The sequence below is a fragment of the Moschus berezovskii genome, chromosome 12 (assembly GCF_049115385.1).
Source record: "Moschus berezovskii isolate FMDL1 chromosome 12, NW_MosBer_1.0, whole genome shotgun sequence".
Classification (NCBI taxonomy): Eukaryota; Metazoa; Chordata; class Mammalia; order Artiodactyla; family Moschidae; genus Moschus; species Moschus berezovskii.
In genome coordinates, this window is record NC_142471.1 from 80004988 (window position 1) to 80027810 (window position 22823).

Genomic DNA, 22823 nt, shown 5'->3' on the forward strand with positions numbered 1-22823 from the left:
TGACATTTACTATATAGTTTAAAAGATAACAAAAACATAATATTACTTCAGTTCTCATTTGGCACAATTTTGTTTACTAGAATCTTAATAAACTAACACTCTTCCTAGTTCTTCTTTCTGTACATTAAGAAGAATGTACAGCATTCTTGACTTCAAGAATCCTGTGGACTACATTCATGATTCTCTAAAAGTCTGTTTCATAAAAGATAAAATGGGCAAATTGTTCAGCTTTTAAGAACACTAAGTGCAGACTGCCGGGAGAAATATCAATAACCTCAGATATGCAGATGACACCACCCTTATGGCAGAAAGTGAAGAGGAACTCAAAAGCCTCAAAGTGAAAGAGGAGAGTGAAAAGGGTGGCTTGAAGCTCAACATTCAGAAAACAAAGATCCCATCACTTCATGGGAAATAGATGGCGAAACAGTGTCAGACTTTATTTTGGGGGGCTCCAAAATCACTGCAGATGCTGACTGCAGCCATGAAATTAAAAGACGCTTACTCCTTGGAAGGAAAGTTATGTCGAACCTAGATAGCATACTAAAAAGCAGAGACATTACTTTGCCAACCAAGGTCCATCTAGTCAAAGTTATGGTTTTTCCCGTAGTCATGTATGGATGTGAGAGTTGGACTGTGAAGAAAGCTGATCGCCGAAGAATTGATGCTTTTGAACTGTGGTGCTGGGGAAGACTGCAAGGAGATCCAACCAGTCCATTCTAAAGGAGATCAATCCTGGCGTTCATTGGAAGGACTGATGCTAAAGCTGAAACTCCAATACTTTGGCTACCTCATGCGACAAGTTGACTCACTGGAAAAGACTCTGATGCTGGGAGGGATTGGGGGCGGGAGGAGACAGGGACGACAGAGAATGAGATGGCTGGTTGGCATCACCAACTCGATGGACATGCATTTGAGTGAACTCCGGGAGCTGGTGATGGACAGGGAGGCCTAGTGTGCTGTGATTCATGGGGTCGCAAAGAGCTGGACATGACTGAACGACTGAACTGACTGACTGACTCAAGTGCTCAGATGGTAAAGAGTCTGCCTGCAGTGAGGAAGACCCGGGTTCTATCCCTGGGTCAGGAAGATCTCCTGGCCAAGGAAATGGCAACCCACTCCATTATTCTTGCCTGGGAAATCCCATGGACAGAGGAGCCTGGCAGGCTACATCCATGGGATTGAAGAGTTGTAAACGACTAAGCAACTTCACTTTACCTCTGTTCTGTTCAGTCGCTCAGTCATGCCCGACTCTTTGCGACCCCGTGGACTGTAGCCTACCAGGCCTCTCCATCCATGGGATTCTCCAGGCAAGAATACTGGAGTGGGTTACCATTTCCTTCTCCAGGGGATCTTCCCAACTGGATATCAATTGCTGTTCTTTAGTCACTAAGTTGAGAAGAGCATGGCAACCCACTCCAGTATTTTTGCCTGGAGAATCCCTATGGACAGAGGAGCCTGGAGGGCTGCAGAGTCTGGGATTGGAAAGGTTTGGACAGGACTGAGTGACTAAGCACAGCACAGTCACTAAGTCATGTCTGACTCTGCGACCCCAGGGACTGTAGCCCCCCAGGCTCCTCTGTCCATGGGATTTCCCAGGCAAGAATACCAGAGTGGATTGCCATTTCCTTCTCCAGATCTTGCCAACCCAGGGATTGAACCCATGTCTTCTGCATAGGCAGGTGGATTCTTTTACCACTGTGCTACCTGGGAAGCCCATTAGAGGTCAACACCACCTACCTTATGCAGGTGAAAGTAGCCTAATATGTGCTCAATTAGCATTTATGAAAAATCACAGGTGTTTTGGAACTCTTATGAAATAATAAAATGCATTAAAACTTTCTTTTTTGACCACGGGTTATAGGATCTTAGTTCTTGAACCAGGAATTGAACCTGTTCCACATGCAGTGGAAGAAAGGAGCCCAATCCACTCACCACCAGGGAATTCCCCATTCAAACTGTTTTCAGGTTTGCAACAGTCTCTACAGTTATACCAATGACTAGTATCTTTTTGCCCTCACAGGAAGGAACAATGCATTATCTCCTTTCCTTCAAAGGTGAGTCTGTAAGAATGGGTTACAAGTCATTCTTAGAGTATCTCATCTCACTTCCAGTTTACTACTTATCTGGTTTCCTTCCTTCCTTCCAGATTGATAAGTCTGGCCTCATGCAGGTCTTGTTGACTATTTCGAGTCCACTGTCTTTTTTGGAATCTTACCTGTTCCGGAGACTGGTGTGGAATCCAAACACTCAAAAACATGCCATCGAGGTGTTTGACCTAGCAAGGAGGAAAAAGGCATCTGGCAGTTGGGACAGTACCCATCATAAACCGGCCGTGTCTTTGGAGACACGTGTTTGTTTTTGTGAGTCTTACAGCGCTTTTCTGGAGTGGCCTCCGTGTCTTGGCACTGTTGAATACCATCTCCACAAATGGAGTTCTGACTGGAAGCTACAGAAGTCTGACTGTCTGTTTCTCTAAGGCACGTTTCCGGGGTCTTGACCTTCTTTTTAGTTTGTACAGTCCTTTTTTTATTTCTATTTCGTTTTGACTGGTGTTGTCCATCTGTTGCTTTTTCAACAGATTCTGGAATATTCTCAGAGCAATTATTTGGATGTACTCGTTTTGGTTTTCTTTTGGATTTGTATTCCCAGATGTCTTCTTCCAAAAAACCATCTTCTAACATGGCAAAATGATTCTGATCATTAAAAAAGCACTAATCTTAAGCAAATTGACAGTCTGTTTCTTGTTACAAAATTATTAAAGGGAATTTTGCTGAGGAAAAAAAAGTAACAAAAAACTAACTTGATGGGACTCTAAAGCTCTGGTAATGAATATATTGGCAAACTTCAAACCTTATACCTAAGAACACTGTGGTGATCCATTTATAGCACAGTAAAATTAACAGGGATAGCATCTGAGTTTTCCATTGTGTATACTTCATTCAGGTCTCTTGGCTTTTTCCAGGACTTGATTCATAAAAATAAGAATCAGTAATACTTTGAATACCAAGCCCTAATGGAAATCATAGGTTTAACAGGCTAATTTTAGAGGGAGCTTTGTAAAATCCTTATAAAGCTCCTGTCAATTCTTTTTCAGCTGGACAGCTGTCCAAATCACCTATCCAAGCACAGTCCCTAGGCAACTGACTCAGCAGGTGTTCCAAATACTTAATGACTACTTCAGCTTGCTAGTAACTCTGCTGCTGCTGCTGCTAAGTCACTTCCGTCGTGTCCGACTCTGTGTGACCCCATAGATAGTCACACCATAATCAAATGTGTGTGATTGGCAAAAGAAAAGTAATCGCCCTTATCCGTGACTCCAGGACATTCAACAACTTCGGTTTCCTGGGTCAGTCCAGTATCTTCCTCCAGCGGCAATGAACAAAGGCTGCACAGTGAACAAACAAAATTCAAGTACGTGAAGTTGTACCTGCACCGAGGCCACCCACACGCCTAAGATCGCAGAGGTGATCTGCCTGCAAGTGATCAGCTTTCTTTCCCACCCAGCCTCAAAAACCAAGGTTCACCTGCCGATGACACCCACCGGCTCGACCTCCTGTTTGGGCATTAGAGGCGGCAAGGCCAGCGGAGGGGCCCTCGTTCCCCTCCCCACCCGCAGGGCTGGGAGTGAGGGAGCTGCCGACACAGCCCGCCCCGCAAAAGCCGTCGGTGCCCCGGCCCTCTTCTGAGGGCGGACGCCGGGCCCTCAGGGACCCGCGCAGGCGCCCGCCTGCCGCCCCGCGAGGAGCTGCGGCCGCGGCCGCTCCTCCCGGCGCGCCTCGCCCGCCGGGTGCCCGCGTTCGCTCCTGCACTGTCACGGCACTGCCTGCTAATAAAACGCAGCGTTGGTGTATAAGCCAAGCCACTGGCTAGTCCCTCCCAACTTAAAAAAGCCTGTTCTTTACCTTTCACGTCGTGGCGGGAACAGCGTCCCGTGACCAACGCTGTGTCGAATCTGCTGTTCCCGCTCTAAAAGGGGAACTTTGAAAAGGAAAAAAAAAATTGGGGCCCTTTAAGGCCTACAGATGTATTTTGTTTTATTTTAGTTCTAAAACCTGCTAATTTCCAAACGGAAGGAGGGGACTTGTTCTCTGGGGGCTCCTAGAACGCCGGCCCGGGAGCCTTCTCCGTGTCGAATCCGGCGTCCTGAACGTCCAGGCTCCCCTGGGGCGAGGAGGCTCAGCGGGGCGGGGTAGCTCGGGAAGGCAGTTTAATTACGGGCCCGGGAGTTGCGCCGATTTACACCTCAGGCTTTGAACAAAGTGCCGTTAGCGTGGAGTGGGGCTGGTGGAAGGGGAGGCGAATGTGCGGTTTGGAAACCAAAGAACAATAAGCGTTCCCTCTCTCTCTCTCCACACGAGCCAGTTGCGCGGGCTGCGCGGCCGCCCCTGGGCCGTCCGGAGAGAACATGGCGGCGCCCGGAGCCCGGAGCCGCAGCCTCGCGGGCCTGCTCCCGGCTCAGACCTCGCTGGAGTACGCCCTGCTCGACGCCGTGACCCAGGAGGAGAAGGACGGCCTGGTCTACCAGTATCTGCAGAAGGTGGACGGCTGGGAGCAGGACTTGTCGGTGCCCGAGTTTCCGGAAGGTGAGGGGCTGGCTTCGGGGTGGGACCCTCCGGAACCTCCCCTTTCTCGCCGACCGCGCCCTCCCCTGAAGCGGTGGGCCAGGCGGCTGTGCAGCCGAGCCGCGGAGAGACGCCTCGCCGGGCGGAGACTCTGTCCCCAGGCGGCAGCGAACGAGGGTTTGTGGAGGGCGGGAACCTGCATCTTCTCTATCCTCCGTCTCTGCCCGGGCCTTGGGTTAACTCAGTACAGCGAGTTAAGGTTTTGTGGCCCCCGTTGGCAGTGATTCCAGGGCCCACGCCATCCTGTCCTTTCAGTCTGGTTGCCCATCATCATCATCATATTTGTGTATCATCCAGGCTACGGATCACTTGTGGGCCACACAGAGTCCTAAACACAAAGTATTTGTTATTTAATCTTTGCGAACCACCGAGGTGGACTTATTGCGTGGGTGCTTAGTCACTCTGCCGTGTCCAACTCTTTGCAGCCTCATGGACTGCAGCCTGCCAGGCTCCTCTGTCCTTGAGGATTCTCCAGGCAAGAATACCGGAGTGGGCTGTCATGCCCTCCTCCAGGGTGTCGTCCCAACACAGGGATTGAACACAGGTGTCCTGCGTTGCAGGTGGATTCTGAGCCACCAGACAATCCCGAGGTGGTCTTGTCAGCTCTGTTTTACAGTTGGGAAACTGAGGCCCGGGAACAGAGTCGTTTGCCTAGGGCCTCGCCGAAGTTGGATTATATAGGCGCTGCCTCCCATGTCGGCCGGTTTCTTAACTGGGCCACACTCCTTTCAAAGTTGTAAAACTTGTCATTTTAAAAACCTAAATCAACTACGGCCCATCTCCAGGTTTGAATCCTGTTGCTGTCAATGTTTGGAGCATGAGAGAACTGATATTCCCAGCAGTGCTGTTTGTGAAGCTCGTCTTGCTATGATAAACGAAACTGAACTTTACCTTCTTTGGTTGGGACTGGCATTGTTTTGCCTGATGGTGTTGGCATGTCTCCTGGCATGACACTGAAACCACATGTATAGTTAATTGGTTGGCTGTGGCAGGGTTCAGTGTCTCATGGGAGGTCTGTTGGAACCCTGCCTCTGATGACAGCCTCGTGTCTTTCCAAGCCTTTTGCTCTGGCCTGCAGAAGTGCTTGTTTTTTTCTGTTATTAATCCTATACTGGACTTGAATTATTGTAGAGTTCTGTCCAAGGAATTGGGTGCATTAGTGCTTATTCTATTCAAGAAACTTTAAAAGTTTATATACATGTTGTTGTTGTTCGGTTGCTAACTCTTGTTGAACTCTTTGGGACCCTATGAACTGCAGCGTGCCAGGCTTCCCTGTCCTTCACTATCTCCTGGAGTTTGCCCAGACTCATATCTGTTGAGTTGGTGATGCTATCTAACCATCTCATCCTCTGCCACCTGCTTCTCCTTTTGCCTTCAGTCTTTCCCAGGATCAGGGTCTTTTCTAACGAGTCGGCTTTTCGCATCAGATGGCCAAAGTATTGGAGCTTCAGCTTCAGTATCAGTCCTTCCAATGAATATTCAGGGTTGATTTCCTTTAGGACTGACTGGTTTGATCTCTTTGCAGTCCAAGGGGCTCTCAAGAATCTTCTACAGCACCACAGTTCTGAAGCATCAATTCTCTCAGCTTTCTTTATGGTTCAACTCTCACATCCATACTTGAGTACTGGAAAAACCATAGCTTTGACTGTACAGACCTTTGCTGGCAAAGTGGTATCTTTGCTTTTAATACACTGTCTAGGTTTGTCATAGCATTCCTTCCAAGGAGCCTGCGTCTTTTAATTTCATGGTTTCAGTCACTCTCCACGGTGATTTTGGAGCCCAAGAAAAGAAAATCTGTCACTACTTCCACTTTCCCCTCTTCTATTTGCCATGAAGTGATGGGCCTGGATGCCATGATGTTAGGCCAACTTTTTCACTCCTCTTTCACCCTCATCAAGAGACTCTTTAGTTCCTCTTCATTTTCTACCTTTAAAGTGGTATCATCTGCGTATCTAAGGTTGTTGGTACTTCTCCGAGCAGTCTTGATTCCAGCGTGTGCTTCATCCAGCCCAGCATTTGAAAAGATGTACTCTGCATACAAGATACGTAAACAGGATGAAAGTATACAGTCTTGTCATACTCTTTTCCAAATTTTGAACCCATCAGTTGTTCCATATGAGGTTCTAACTGTTGGTTCTTGACCTGCACACGAGTTTCTCAGGAGACAGGTAAGGCGGTCTCTTTAAGAATTTTTCACAGTTTGTTTTGATCCACATAGTCAAAGACTTTCACATAGTCACCAAAGGAGAAGTACATGTTTTTCTAGAATTTTCTTGCTTTCTCTACAATCCAACAAATGTTGGCAATTTGATCTCTGGTTCCTCTGCCTTTTCTAAACCGTGTTTGTACATGTAGAAGTTCTTGGTTCATGTATGATTGTATGGTAGTTTGAACATTCTTTAGCACTGCTCTTCTTTGGAGTTGGAATGAAAACTGTTCTCTTCCAGTCCTGTGGCCACTACTGAGTTTCCAAATTTGCTGATGTATTGAGTGCAGCACTTTAACAGCATCATCTTTTAGAATTTTAAGTGGCTCAGCTGGAATTCTATCACCTCCACTAGCTTTATCTGTAATAATGCTTCCTGAGGCCCACTTGACTTCACACTCCAAGATATCTGGCTCTAGGTGAGTGACCACATCATCATGGTTTTCCCAATGAACATGAACAGTGTGAAAAAACAAAAATATTTGACACTGGAAGATGACACCACCACCACCCCCTCAGAAGGTGTCCACTGTGCTACTCGGAAATAGCAGAGGGCAAATACTCATAGTTCCAGAAAGAATAAAGAAGCTGAGCCAAAGTGAAAACAGCACTCAGTTGTGGACCTGTCTGGTGGTGGAAGTAAAGTCTGATGCTGTAAAGAACAATATTGCACAGGAACCTGGAATGTTAGGCCCATCAATCAAGGTAAATTGGAAGTGGTCAAACTCCAGGAGATGGCAAGAGTGAATGAGCATCAGCATTTTAGGAATCAGTGAACTAAAATGGACTGGAATGGGTGAATTTAATTCAGATGACCATTGTATCTGCCAACTGTGGGCAAAAATCCCTTAGAAGAAATGGGGTAGCTCTCATAGTCAACAAAAGTGTCCGAAATGCAGGACTTTAGTGCAGTCTCAAAAACAACAGAATGGTCTTGGCTTGTTTCTAAGGCAAACTATTCAACATCACAGTAATACAAGTCTAGGCCCCAAACACTTATGCCAAAGAAGATGAAGTTGACCAATTCTATGAAGACTTACAAGACCTAGAAATAAAATTTTTAAAAGATGTCTTTTTCATCGCAGGGGATTGGAATGCAAAAGTAGGAAGTCAAGAGATACCTGGAGTAACAGATAAGTTTGGCTTTGGAATACAAAATGAATTGGGGCAAAGGCTAACAGACTTTTGTCAAGAGAACACAGCAATCATAGCAACACCTTTTTCCAACAACACAGGAGATGACTCTATGCATAGACATCATCAAGTTGTTAGTACCGAAATCACCTATATATTGTACACTGTCATAAATCAGCATGCCAGCGGCTAGGATTTTGCCCAGTGCTTTTATTTTCTTGTTGGTATTTACAATGAGTGTATTTTATTACCATGAGATTTGATCTCCATGACTCATACATAATATAATAACAAAATACTCAGTCTTTGTTTTTAACATAATTACTGAGGACAGATTACTGGATATGAGTTTTTTCTTGGTTTATCAATTATGGTAATGAAGTCATAAACATAACTCTCAAAAATACTTTGTTCATTTCTTAAAAGAAACTTGTTTTATGGGAAGCAGCATAGTATAAAGGATTCAGACAGACCTGGAATTAAATCCCAGTTATTCCATTTGTTAGCTATATGATCTTGAGCAAGTTATTTAACTTCTCCAAGCCTTACTTTTCTATTATAAAATGGAACCAGTATTTACTTTTCAGGTTTATTATGCAGTACGGAAGTAATATATCTAAAGTTCTTACTTCATATAAGAGCTCAGTAAATGTTAGCAGCTTTTAACATTCATTGTTATTTTTATTATAAAATGCATTATTATTATTTAAGTCTGGTAAGCACCTAGCACAATAACTGACATATATAATAATACTTTCCCTACTTCCCTAATCTAAATCGCTGGATTATTTATAGAAAATATATTTGAGACTCATAAATATTTTAAAATTAGGGAATATGAAATACACATTAATTAGTTTGAAGTTTTATATGGTCATTTGATCAGGTATATAATTAACACTATTAAAGTTGATAATTAAGACCTTACTGTACTCTGAAACCTCACTGTTGTGCTTAGTCTTTCGTTGTGTTCGACTCTTTGCGACCCTGTGGACTGTAGCCCACCAGGCTCCTCTGTCCATGGGGATTCTCCAGACAAGAATATTGGAGTGTGCCATGTTCTGCTCTAGGGGATCTTCCAACCCAGGAATCAAACCCAGGTCTCCCAGATTGCAGGCAGATTATTTACTGTCTGAGCCACCAGGGAAGCCTCACTAGGTTGGAACAATTGACAGAAATACTAGTTTGATTTGCAGGGTTTTTTTTTTTTTTAGATTTTGTTTTGAGTAACTCCAGTTGCCGTTATCAGTTGTTCAGTTCAGTTCAGTTGCTCAGTCGTGTACGACTCTCCGCGACCCCATGAATCACAGCACGCCAGGCCTCCTTGTCCATCACCAACTCCTGGAGTTCACTCAAACTCATGTCCATCGCATCGGTGATGCCATCCAGCCATCTCTTTCTCTGTCGTCCCCTTCTCCTCCTGCCCCCAATCCTTCCCAGCATCAGAGTCTTTTCTAATGAGTCAACTCTTTGCATGAGATGGCCAAAGTATTGCAGTTTCAGCTTTAGCATCAGTCCTTCCAATGAATACCCAGGATTGATCTCCCTTAGAATGGACTGGTTGGATCTCCTTGCAGTCCAGGGGACTCGCAAGAGTCTTCTCCAGCACCACAGTTCAAAAGCATCAATTCTTCAGCGATCAGCTTTCTTCACAGTCCAACTCTCACAGCCATACATGAACACTGGAAAAACCATAGCTTTGACTAGATGGACCTTAGTTGGCAAAGTAATGTCTTTGCTCTTCAATATACTATCTAGGTTGGTCATAACTTTCCTTCCAAGGAGTAAGTGTCTTTTAATTTCATGGCTGCAGTCAGCATCCTCAGTGATTTTGGAGCCCCCAAAAATAAAATCTGACACTGTTTCCACTGTTTCCCCGTCTATTTCCCATGAAGTGATGGGACCAGATGCCATGATCTTTGTTTTCTGAATGTTGAGCTTCAAGCCAGCCTTTTCACTCTCCTCTTTCACTTTCATCAAGAGGCTTTTGAGTTCCTCTTCACTTTCTGCCATAAGGGTGGTGTCATCTGCATATCTGAGGTTATTGATATTTCTCCCGGCAATCTTGATTCCAGCTTGTGCTTCTTCCAGCCCAGCGTTCCTCATGATGTACTCTGCATATAAGTTAAATAAGCAAGGTGACAATATACAGCCTTGACGTACTCCTTGTCCTATTTGGAACCAGTCTGTTGTTCCATGTCCAGTTCTGACTGTTGCTTCCTGACCTGCATACATGTTTCTCAAGAGGCAGGTCAGGTGGTCTGGTATTCCCATCTCTTTCAGAATTTTCCGGTTTATTGTGATCCACACAGTCAAAGGCTTTGGCATAGTCAATGAAGCAGAAATAGATGTTTTCCTGGAACTCTCTTGCTTTCTCCATGATCCAGCGGATGTTGGCAGTTTGATCTCTGGTGCCTCTGCCTTTTCTAAAACCTGCTTGAACATCTGGGAGTTCACGGTTCACATATTGCTGAAGCCTGGCTTGGAGAATTTTGAGCATGACTTTACTAGCGTGTGAGATGAGTGCAATTGTGCGGTAGTTTGAGCATTCTTTGGCATTGCCTTTCTTTGGGATTGGAATGAAGACTAACCTTTAAGTGTTATTATTCACTTGTTCCACCCAACTTTGGTTTTAGTAGGTACATTTATTTACTTATAAGCAACAAACTCATTATCTTTGTTTCTTAAATTGGTAACAGAGATGCTGCGCTTTTAATCTACTTTTGTTTGACAAAATTTTTCTTCATAGTGTGTAGTTAAAGTTGTAAATTATGGTCTAGTAATTATAAATTCTGACTTATGAAAGCACAGATAAATGAGATTTTATTTTTCTTTGGAGAGAAGGGAACATGCTCTTCAATATTAATATTGCTTTCATGAAATGTTTAACTGTGTTTTGCTTAACTTTTCATTTAAAATATTTTGTATTTAAGGTCTCATTTAAATCCAGAGCATTTTAGCTCTTTCTCTTATGAAATTGGCTTAGGTATTTTGTATGTCTATGCTTTGGTGGCAAAGGTCCATATAGTCAAAGCTATGGTTTTTCCAGTAGTCATGTACAGATATGATAGATGAACCATAAAGAGGGCTGAGTGCTGAAGGATTGATGCTTTTGAACTGTGGTGTTGGAGAAGACTCTTGAGAGTCCGTTGGACTGCAAGTAAATCCAACCAGTCCATTCTAAAGGAGATCAATCCTGGGTGTTCATTGGAAGGGCTGATGCTGAAGCTGAAACTCCAATACTTTGCTTACCTGATGCGAAGAGCCGACTCATTGGAAAAGACAGTGATGTTAGGAGGGATAGAAGGCAGGAGGAGAAGGGCATGACAAAGGACGAGATATTTGGATGGCATCAACAACTCAATAGACAGGAATTTGAGCAAACTCTGGGAGATGGTGAAGGACGGGGAAGCCTGATGTACTGCAGTCTGTGGGGTCGCATTGAGTTGGACATGACTGAGGGACTGCACAACAGCATGTTTATCTTTAAAGTTTAACACTGTTCCTTTTTGATATTTTTTCTATTATTAAGGTTGACTTTCATTTTAAATAGCTCATTTGTACCTAATCAGGTACTTAAGTCCTTTTTAATATTGATTCTTCCTCCCTATAGTTTACCTAAATATGTTGATCTTCCTTTCACACACAGACTAATATGCTGTTTCTGGAAGAATTTAGTAGCTTTTTCTTACTGTATTTGCAGACTGCCTCATAATAGTAGCTTTCTATGTATTAACCCCCCTCTCCCTACCTGTCCCCCCATCGTTTCTTAGAAATGATAATGGTTCACATTTTAATGGAAATTTTAGGTAAATTATCTTCATTGTTTCCTTTAATCATTATTTATTTTGTGTAAATTTCAGGATTAGAATGGCTGAATACGGAAGAACCCATTTCTGTCTATAAGGATCTGTGTGGAAAAGTGGTCGTCCTTGATTTCTTCACCTACTGCTGCATAAACTGTATTCACCTGTTGCCTGATCTTCATGCATTAGAACACACATACTCTGATAAAGGTATCTGCTCTTTTTAATTGGTTTCTGACAGACTGCCCTGGCATAGTCACTGGAGAGTGGCTGACTCATTTTGCTCATAGGAGAATGAACATTTGGCAAGACTTCAGTGATTCTGCAAGTAATTTCTAATCTGTGAATTAAGGACTCGGTGTACCTTTTTGTGAAGAGTTAAGCTTAGTGATAATGGTTTGCCTTCCTAAAGAACCAGCATTTAGTATATGATTTTTCTTTAAAAATAAGGATAAGTTTACTTTTTTCATGATCAAGTATTATAAAAATGTCATTTTGTACATCTAGACTTACCTAAATTTGTTCCTTGAAAAAGAAAATAAAATTCATTACTAATTTTATACTCTTCTCACTCTGATAAAAAGGTTTAAAGTTCTTTTTAGGAAATATAACTAGGCTTCCTTTAATTTCAACTGACCTAAAACTACTACTATTTTAGAAGGCAGAATATTATAACAGATACTTTTTCTTTGACCCTGCTTTATTTATTTATAAAGGTTAAGGCTTTCCAGAGCACACTAGGAAATCCTTTTTTATGGTATTACAAATTTTGAAATTTTAACAAGAGATTATGCTTAGTATTTTCTGTAAAACTTTGACATTTTTCAGAATATGTTTCTTGTTTACTTCTTTCAATAAAAAGAGAACATGTGGAGTAATGAAATAAAGACTCCATTTGATGAGGCTTAAATTAATTGGAGCTGTCCTCTTTGCAGTGACTAAAAAGTGGTCACTGATCTTGTGAGAGTAAAAATGAGAATAGAGTATATATGTACAAAAATGAAGGGTATCGTGAAACTTAGTTATAAAAAAAAAAGAAATGTTGAATAAATCTTCAGTGCAAGTGAAACTTCTGATGCTTCTAATTCGTAATGGACTATATTGGAATTACCTGTTAATGAGATTTATCAAAAACTCAAATATTCCCAGTAATTAAATCATGTTTTTAAAAATTCATCTATATTTAAGAAATAAGAATATTTCATTGTCTCCTAGGTTTGAGATGCTTGTGTATCTTGTTCAAGTCCATGTAATACATGCATTTATTGAGTATGTATTATGTGCAGGATACTCTTAACTGCCAAGGAAATATATAACAAAGTTGAATTAAAGCAGTGGGGAAAGGAGTGACTCACTTTGCCTAAAAGCTTTGGAAGATGTTTCTCAGAGGAGACGATTAGAATGAAACTTGAAAAATGAGCAGAAGTATAGCTGAAAATGAAAATGGGGCAGGAGGGACACTCCTGGCTGAGGAAGTGACAGGTAACAAGCAGGGAAGCAAAGAGGGACTAAAGTTGAAGGAGGAAGACTAGGTTTACATTTTATATCTGTTTGAATTTTTGCCACGTGAATGTATTACCTTTATATAAAATGCTTTTATAAAAATTTTAAAAGAAAAAGATTAAGCATCTTAAAAATTATTTAAGTTAGATTTATAGCTAATGTAAGAGGTAATTAATTCCCCTGATCCATTTAATCAAATTAGGAAGTTTTACAATAAAACAATTAAACAGTGATACTCTGTTCATATAGTCAAAGATTAGAAATGTCCATGAAATGCTTTACTTACAATCCTCCTTCTAGGAAATTGCAAACATTTTCATCTCTCTTAGATACCAAATGGAATGAGTAGATTTGGGAGTGGAAAATAGTTTAGTGTGGCAAGATTGTACGGGCTTCTCGGAAAAGTGAAAGGAGAGAAAGGTAGATTAGGTTCAGACTCACTATGAAGAGCTTTGTATAACATTCTTAATAGTTAAGTTAATAGACTTTTTCATCCATTGAAAATACAGAGACGTTTCAGGTTGTTTTTATTTGCATAATAGGAGAATGACAATATGATTTGTGTCTCAGGATGGCATTTACAGACTGGGTTAAAAGTCCCAAAGTTAACCATTTCTACTTCAGATCACTATTAATAAACTCTTAGGTTAACTCAGTTGGTTAACTTCTATCTGAAGCAAATTCAGTGGCTTCTTAGAATGGATCCTTATAATCTCTTTACTAGTTTTACTGAAAACTAAACTAAGATTATAAGGATTTTACTTTGTGACAAAAAATAATAACGATTTTTACATATAAATACACTTCTGAAAAGTAAAATACTTTGTTAGTAGTTTCAACATTGTAATTTCAAAGAAACAATACTTCAGCAATATGCTACTGTATTAAAATTCTGGTAACTTAGAAATAAAAGATTTTTATATTGCTTAGAAGATAAGTTCAGTTCATATTCACAAAAGCAGGCATAATCAGAATTATCATATGAAAGTTCAATAAGCTGGCACTAAATTAATTTGCTTTTTGCTGCTAAGAGTCTTTTTAAAAAAATTTTTATTGGAATATAGTTGATTTATATGTGTTAGTTTCAGGTACAGCAAAGTGGATCAGCTGTATACACACACACACATATATATGTCCTTTTTCAGATTCTTTTCTCATATAGATTATGTTATTACAGAATATTGAGTAGAATTTACTGTGTTTTATAGTAGGTTCTTGTTATTTATTTTACATATATTAGTGTGTATATGTTAATTCTAGTCTCCTAATTTATCACGCTGCTGTGTCTTATCTCAGTACTATCTGATATATTTATGAATGTATCTGCAGCCATGTTATTTATGTCCTTGAAGAGGCATTCAGCAGCCTGTTCTTATTTCATGGAATTTCAGTTCATTTATCAGTAAGCCAGAAATGCTCAGCTGAGTAAGTGGATTTTAATTTAAAAACACTCTGAAAGAGGGCCAATTTAATACTCAGTCTCCTTCCTCTTTAAAACAGCTTTTAGAATCAGGTTTGTAATCGTGACCAGTATCACTTTCACAGTAGCATATAAGAAATTATAAATGTCAAAGATCTAAAGCAAAAGTAAAAAGATACTTAATAGTAGTGAATGGTTCTCATGTTCAAACAGTTTTTAAGAATGTAGCTGGGCCCTAAGCTTGTTATTAATTCATAATGAGTTAGCATATATTTGTATTAAATTGACAGGTACCTGTTTTTTTTTTCCCTTTTCTCCTTGAGGGTTTCTAATTTTTTTTTAACCTCTTTATACCGGGTATGTTAATGGTGTATTTTTATATAACACGCAAATTTAGCACAGTGGCTATCTAAGGAAAAGCACTGATTTTATAAGAAAACATCTAGTAGGAAAATTTGGCATACTTTTAAATGTGCTTACTAGGTGAATGTTAATATATAATTAAATCAGACTACAGAAATCTAAATTCCATAATACTTTTGAGTAACCACTGGTATTCTCATTATGTAGTATATGCTATTTTTCTGTTTCATACTTTGTTAAAAATTAGAAGAATATATTTCTGATTTTACAGTGAAAGTAAATGTTTAAAAATTTATTTATTTTTAGTTGAAGGATAATTACTTTACAACATTGTGTTGTTTTTTGCCATACATCAGCATGAATCAGCCATCGTTATACATATGTCCCCTCCCTCTTAAACCTCCCTCCCACCTCCCACCCACCCCTCTAGGTTGTCACAGAGCACCAGTTTGAGCTCCCTGAGTCATAGAACGAATTCCGAATGACTGCCTATTTTACATATGGTAATATATAGTTATGACCAACCTAGATAGTATATTAAAAAGCAGAGACATTACTTTGCCAACAAAGGTCCGTCTAGGCAAGGCTATGGTTTTTCCCGTGGTCATGTATGGATGTGAGAGTTGGACTGTGAAGAAAGCTGATCGCCGAAGAATTGATGCTTTTAAACTGTGGTGTTGGAGAAGACTCTTGAGAGTCCCTTGGACTGCAAGGAGATCCAACCAGTCCATTCTAAAGGAGATCAATCCTGGGTGTTTATTAGAAGGACTGATGCTGAAGCTGAAACTGCAATACTTCGGCCACTTCATGCGACGAGTTGACTCACTGGAAAAGACTCTGATGCTGGGAAAGGTTGGGGGCGAAGGGAGAAGGGGACGACAGAGAATGAGATGGTTGGATGGCATCACCGACTCTGTGAACATGAGTTTGAGTGAACTCCGGGAGTTGGTGATGGACAGGGAGGCCTGGCGTGCTGTGATTCATGGGGTCGTGGAGAGTCGGACATGACTGAGCGACTGAACTGAACTGAATATATATATTTCTATGCTACTCTCTGCATTCGTTCCACCCTCTCCTTCCCCGACTGTGTCCACAAGTCTGTTCTGTATATCTGCATCTCCATTGTTGGCCTGGAAAGAGGTTCATCAGTACCATCATTCTAGATTCCATGTATATGCGTTAATATACAATATTTGCTTTTTTCTTTCTAACTTCATTTTGTATAATAGGCTCTAGGTTCATCCACCTCATTAGAACCGACTCAAATGGATTCCTTTTTATAGTTGAGTAGTTTTCCATTGTGTATATGTAACACAGCCAAGCTAGGTTGCTTTCATGTCCTGCTGCTACTGCTAAGTCGCTTCAGTCGTGTCCGACTCTCTGCGACCCCATAGACGGAAGCCCACCAGGCTTCCCCCGTCCCCGGGATTCTCCAGGCAAGAACACTGGAGTGGGTTGCCATTTCCTTCTCCAATGTCCTAGCGTTGTAAATAGTGTTGCAGTGAACATTGGGGTACATGTGTCTTTTTCAATTAAGTTCTTTCAGGGTATATACCCAGTAGTGAGATTGCTGGGTCAAATATGGTAGTTTTATTTCTAGTATTTAAAGGAATCTCCATACTGTTCTCCATAGTGGCTGTATCAATTTGCTTTTCTACCAACAGTGCAAGAGGGTTCCCTTTTCTCCACACTGTCTCCAGCATTTATTGTTTGTAGACTTTTTGATGATGGCTATTCTGACTGGTGTGAGGTGATACTTCCTTGTAGTTTTGATTTGCATTTCTCTAATAATGAGCGATGTTGAACATCTTTTCATGTGTCTGTTAGCCATCTTGAGAGTCCCTTGGATTTCAAGGAGATCAAACCAGTCAATCCTAAAGGAAATCAATCCTGAATATTCGTTGGAAGGACTGATGCTGAAGCTCCAATACTTTGGCCACCTGATGCGAAAAGCTGACTCATTAGAATTTCTAATAAGACCCTGATGCTGGGCAGGGGGAAGAATTGAAGGCAGGAGAAGAGGGTGACAGGATGAGATGGATGGCATCACCGACTCAGTGGACATGAGTTTGAGCAAACTCCAGGAGATGGTAAAGAACAGGGAAGCCTGTCGTGCTGCAGTCCATGAGGTCACAAGGAGTCCGTTGGAATACCACCAAACACAGAAAACAACAACAAAGTAGCTCTGTATGTCTTCTTTGGGAAACGAAACTTCTAATGAGTCATTCTCTGATGATTTTACTCTGTCAGGGTTCCCAAAACCACCCCAAGGTCAGTTCTTTAGGAGGACTCATAGGACTCAGCATGCAGTTGTACTCCTCGTGGCTACAATTTTTTACAACAAAGCAAAATCAGCCAAGGGAGAAGACACGTGGGGCTGAATCCAGGGGAGACCGGGAGCGAGTTTCCAGAGTTGGCCTCTTGATGGAATCACAGAAGATGTGCTTAATTCCCCCAGCAGGGAGTTGTTAGGATAAGTTTGAGATGTTGCCAACCAGGGAAGGTCATTAGAGACAGCACCTGAGGTTTTTGTTGGGTGCTGGCCACAGAGGCATCTTCTGCCTGGTACCATGTACCAAAATTCCAGACTCCCAGAAGGAAAGCAAGTGTTCACCATAAACCATAGTGTTTGTACAAACAGTTTAGGTCTTGTGTGCCACTCTTATCAGTTCTGGGAATGGTGGGAACACTCCCAAAATCCAGGCAAGGACCAGCCCTGAAAGCAGACCTTTGAAAGAATAGCAGTGGGGCCTGCTGTGTTAACTCTTTTTTGTACACACTTCATATTTTCTTTTTGCAGCAACCCATATGTTTATTATTCTTTGTTCCTAAAGTATGATGAAAATATTGGCCAATTTATGATAAACTTCCAATGTTTAATGTGGACACAGGGAAATGTCAGTGTTTGAAATTTAAAAAACATTCAAATTGGCTTCTGGCCTCTGCTTTAATTCAGTGTTCCGTGACTGTGATTTTTTTTTCACCTCATGTTTTCAGTGCTCTTGGTGTAAAACCTAAAATCCTCTCTCTCCACACCTTTCTTGCTTTCTCTCAGGGTCTTCTAACCTCCCTTGTCTGCCTTCATCCTTTCTTGTGTGTGCAATCTCAGTCGCTAAGTTGTGTCTGACTTTTTGCGACCTCGTGGACTGCTGCCTGTCAGGCTCCTCTCTGTGGAATTTCCCAGGCAAGAGTACTGGAGTGGGTTGCTGTTTCCTACTCCATTGGATCCTTTTTTGCTTAGTACTAAAGTCACACTTGTCTTAGATCTCAAGATGTGTCAGTTTACAGTTTTTGTAACAGTAAAACTCCTCAATTATTTTTAGGTTTTGCTTTGAACTAAGTTATTATACTGCCTGTAATCAAACTTTACTGTCTGCTATATACTATATATACACAATATATGAGGCTTTTCAGTGCAGTGGTGAAGAATCTGCCCGCCAATACAGGAGGCACAAGTGATACGGGTTTGATCCCTTGGTCAGGAAGAACCCCTGGAATAGGAAAATGGCAACCCACTCCAGTATTCTTGCCTGGAAAATTCCATGGATGGAGGAGCCGTGTGGAGTACAGTTCATGCGGTTGCAAAGAGTCAGACATAGCTGAGCAACTGAACATACACACACACACATATATATATACTGCTATATATAATTGTATCTATATATCTATACATTTCACAAAAATAAGACCTTAAAAGTTTTTTTAAAGTCTTAACAGGTGTTTGACTGCTTCTGCAAACATCCCCCAGCCAATGATGTGTTAAAAACTTAACTTTATTACTAATATTTTGGAAGCTGTTGCTCTTTGTTTCACCTTCCTTTTTCCCCTTTCTTCTTCCTCTTCCTCTCTCCTCACTTTCTTCCTTTTCCCTCTCTTCCTTTTCTTCCTTCCACATTTTATTTTAAATGCAGTAGTTTTGATCCATGTGATGGCAAAAAATCCAAAAAGGAAGAGTCTTTTACATCCTGTTTTATTTTTTGTGTATGATTAACAGAACAAGCGAAATATTTTAAGAAAAATCTCTGTGTGTGTACTTTAAGGTTGTTGACACTGAAAAAAATTAGATGCAATTATTTGGCAGTTGTTCTTGTATATAGATCAATATAGATATCCTATTTTGTCAATATAATATGGCTTATTGCACACATAAAAGTTCCTTTAGCATTTATACCCTGTTCATTCATTACCTACTTTGTACTAAGCACTGTGCTGGTAAATAATAAAATGGTGTATGGTCCCTAAATAATTATTAGGAATTACAGTCTAACAAGGGGAAAAGTTAAATAACCACATAAATATTTTTATAATTTCTGATTAGTGCTAAGAAGGAAATTACAGTAATCTGGAAGAATAGAAAGTTTTTTCTTCTTTATTGCAGTATATTTGCTTTGCAATGATGTGTTAGTTTCTTCTGTATAGTGAAGTGAATCAGCCATATATTCCCTCTGTCTTGGATCTCCTTTCCTGGACTCCCAAGCCCACCCATCTAGGTCATCACAGAATACCCAGCTGAGCTTCTGTGCTATCTATAGTAGCTAGATATCTAGCTAGTAGATACCTAGTATCTATCTATCTCTCCTTGCTATTCTTTGGAACTCTGCATTCAGATGCTTATATCTTTCCTTTCCTCCTTTACTTTTCGCTTCTCTTCTTTTCACAGCTATTTGTAAGGCCTCCTCAGACAGCCATTTTGCTCTTTTGCATCTTTTCCATGGGGATGGTCTTGGTCCCTGTCTCCTGTACGATGTCACGAACCTCCGTCCAGAGTTCATCAGTCACTCTATCAATCAGATCTAGTCCCTTAAATCTATTTCTCACTTCCACTGTATAATCATAAGGGATTTGATTCAGTTCATATCTGAATGGTCTAGTGGTTTTCCCTACTTTCTTCAGTTTAAGTCTGAATTTGGCAATAAGTAGTTCATGATCTGAGCCACAGTCAGCTCCTGGTCTTGTTTTCGCTAACTGTATACAGCTTCTCCATCTTTGGTTGCAAAGAATATAATCAATCTGATTTCGGTGTTGACCATCTGGTGATGTTCATGTGTAGAGTCTTCTCTTGTGTTGTTGGAAGAGGGTGTTTGCTATGACCAGTGCATTCTCTTGACAAAACTCTATTAGCCTTTGCCCTGCTTCATTCCGTGCTCCAAGGCCAAATTTGCCTGTTCCTCCAGGTGTTTCTTGACTTCCTACTTTTGCATTCCAGTCCCCTATAATGAAAAGGACATCTTTTTTGGGTGTTAGTTCTAAAAGGTCTTGTAGGTCTTCATAGAACCGATTAACTTCGGCTTCTTCAGCATTACTGGTTGGGGCATAGGCCTGGATTACTGTAATATTGAATGGTTTGCCTTGGAAACGAACAGAAATCATTTTGTCATTTTTAAGATTGCATCCAAGTACTGCATTTCGGACTCTTTTGTTGACCATGATGGCTACTCCATTTCTTCTAAGGGATTCCTGCCCGCAGTAGTAGAGATAATGGTCATCCGAGTTAAATTCACCCATTCCAGTCCATTTTAATTCACTGATTCCTAGAATGTCTATGTTCACTCTTGCCATCTCCTGTTTGACCACTTCCAATTTGCCTTGATGCATGGACCTAACATTCTAGGTTCCTGTGCAATATTGCTCTTTACAGCACTGGACCTTGCTTCTATCACTGTGCTTCTATCACCTTGCTTCTATCCTCAGTGATCAATGCAAAGAAATAGAGGAAAACAACAGAATAGGAAAAACAAGAGACCTCTTCAAGAAAATTAGAGATTCCAAGGGAACATTTCATGCAAAGATGGGCTCGATAAAGGACAGAAATGGTATGGACCTAACAGAAGCAGAAGATATTAAGAAGAGGTGGCAGGAATACACAGAAGAACTGTACAAAAAAGATCTTCACGACCAAGATAGTCACGATAACGTGATCACTGACCTAGAGCCAGACATCTTGGAATGTGAAGTCAAGTGGGCCTTAGAAAGCATCACTACTAACAAAGCTAGTGGTGGTGATGGAATTCCAGTTGAGCTATTTCAAGTCTTGAAAGATGATGCTGTGAAAGTGCTGCACTCAATATGCCAGGAGATTTGGAAAACTCAGCAGTGGCCACAGGACTGGAAGAGGTCAGTCTTCATTCCAATCCCAAAGAAAGGCAATGCCAAAGAATGCTCAAACTACCGCACAATTGCACTCATCTCACACGCTAGTAAAGTCATGCTCAAAATTCTTCAAGCCAGGCTTCAGCAGTATGTAAACCGTGAACTCCCAGATGTTCAAGCAGGTTTTAGAAAAAGCAGAGGCACCAGAGATCAAATTGCCAACATCCGCTGGATCATGGAGAAAGCAAGAGAGTTTCAGAAAAACATCTATTTCTGCTTCATTGACTATGCCAAAGCCTTTGTGTCGATCACAATAAACTGTGGAACATTCTGAAAGAGATGGGAATCCCAGACCACCTGACCTGCCTCTTGAGAAACCTGTATGCAGGTCAGGAAGCAACAGTTAGAACTGGTCATGGAACAACAGACTGGTTCCAAATAGGAAAAGGTGTACGTCAAGGTTGTATATTGTCACCCTGCTTATTTAACTTATATGCAGAGTACATCATGAGGAACGCTGGGCTGGAAGAAGCACAAGCTGGAATGAAGATTGCCGGGAGAAATATCAATAACCTCAGATATGCAGATGACACTACCCTTATGGCAGAAAGTGAAGAGGAACTCAAAAGCCTCTTGATGAAAGTGAAAGAGGAGAGTGAAAAGGTTGGCTTGAAGCTCAACATTCAGAAAACAAAGATCATGGCATCTGGTCCCATCATTTCATGGGAAATAGATGGAAAAACAGTGGAAACAGTGTCAGACTTTATTTTTTTAGGCTCCAAAATCACTACAGATGCTGATTGCAGCCATGAAATTAAAAGACGCTTGCTCCTTGGAAGGAAAGTTATGACCAACCTTGATAGTATATTAAAAAGCAGAGACATTACTTTGCCAACCAAGGTCCGTCTAGTCAAGGCAATGGTTTTTCCTGTGGTCATGTATGGATGTGAGAGTTGGACTGTGAAGAAAGCTGATCGCCGAAGAATCGATGCTTTTGAACTGTGGTGTTGGAGAAGACTCTTGAAAGTCCCTTAAACTGCAAGGAGATCCAACCAGCCCATTCTAGAGGAGATCATTCCTGGATGCTCATTGGAGGGACTGATGCTAAAGCTGAAGCTGCAATACTTTGGCCACCTCATGCGACGAGTTGACTCACTGGTAAAGACTCTGATGCTGGGAAAGGTTGGGGGCGGGAGGAGAAGGGGACGACAGAGAAGGAGATGGCTGGATGGCATCACCGACTCGATGGACATGAGTTTGAGTGAACTCCGGGAGTTGGTGATGGATTGGGAGGCCTGGCGTGCTGTGATTCATGGGGTCGCGGAGAGTCGGACACGACTGAGCGACTGAACTGAACTGAACTGAACTGATCTATCTGTCTATTTTACTAGCTATCTATGGTATGGAGATTCCTTAGAAAACTAAAAATAGAACTGCCATATGCCCTAGCAATCCCACTACTGGGCACATACCCTGATAAAGCCGTATTCAAAAGGACACATGTCATGGAAACAAGAAAGCCTTTTTAAGAGTAAAAATGGAGCTTGAGATCTAAAAGACAGGTATGACTTTACCAGGTGAGAGCATTCCAGACACAGAGACACTGTCACGAAGCTTTAAAGTGAGAGAAGTAATGAATGGTATTCTTGAGGCGCTGAAGAAAGCCCTGGTTGCTCGAG

At 41.4% G+C, this 22823-nt stretch overlaps 2 protein-coding genes across 3 annotated transcripts in view; one reads left to right on the top strand and one right to left on the bottom strand.

Annotated features, from left to right (window-relative positions):
• Positions 1–3944, bottom strand: part of DCLRE1A (DNA cross-link repair 1A) — a 31740-nt gene extending 27796 nt beyond the window's left edge. The window contains exons 1-2 of one of the 2 annotated variants that reach the window (XM_055424606.2): positions 3903–3944; positions 2216–3385 (exon numbers count right to left, since the gene is read on the bottom strand). In XM_055424606.2, coding sequence (XP_055280581.2) covers positions 2216–2681 — 466 coding nt within the window. In that variant the 5' untranslated portion in view covers positions 2682–3385; positions 3903–3944. Of the gene's footprint in view, positions 1–2215; positions 3386–3541; positions 3820–3902 lie in introns of those variants that run through there. The other variant, XM_055424608.2, reaches the window with a different exon arrangement.
• Positions 3945–4158: 214 nt separating this feature from the next.
• NHLRC2 (NHL repeat containing 2) overlaps positions 4159–22823 on the top strand; it is a 59889-nt gene continuing 41224 nt past the window's right edge. The window contains exons 1-2 of the mRNA XM_088842344.1: positions 4159–4583; positions 11826–11978. Coding sequence (XP_088698470.1) covers positions 4406–4583; positions 11826–11978 — 331 coding nt within the window. The 5' untranslated portion in view covers positions 4159–4405. The remainder of the gene's footprint in view (positions 4584–11825; positions 11979–22823) is intronic.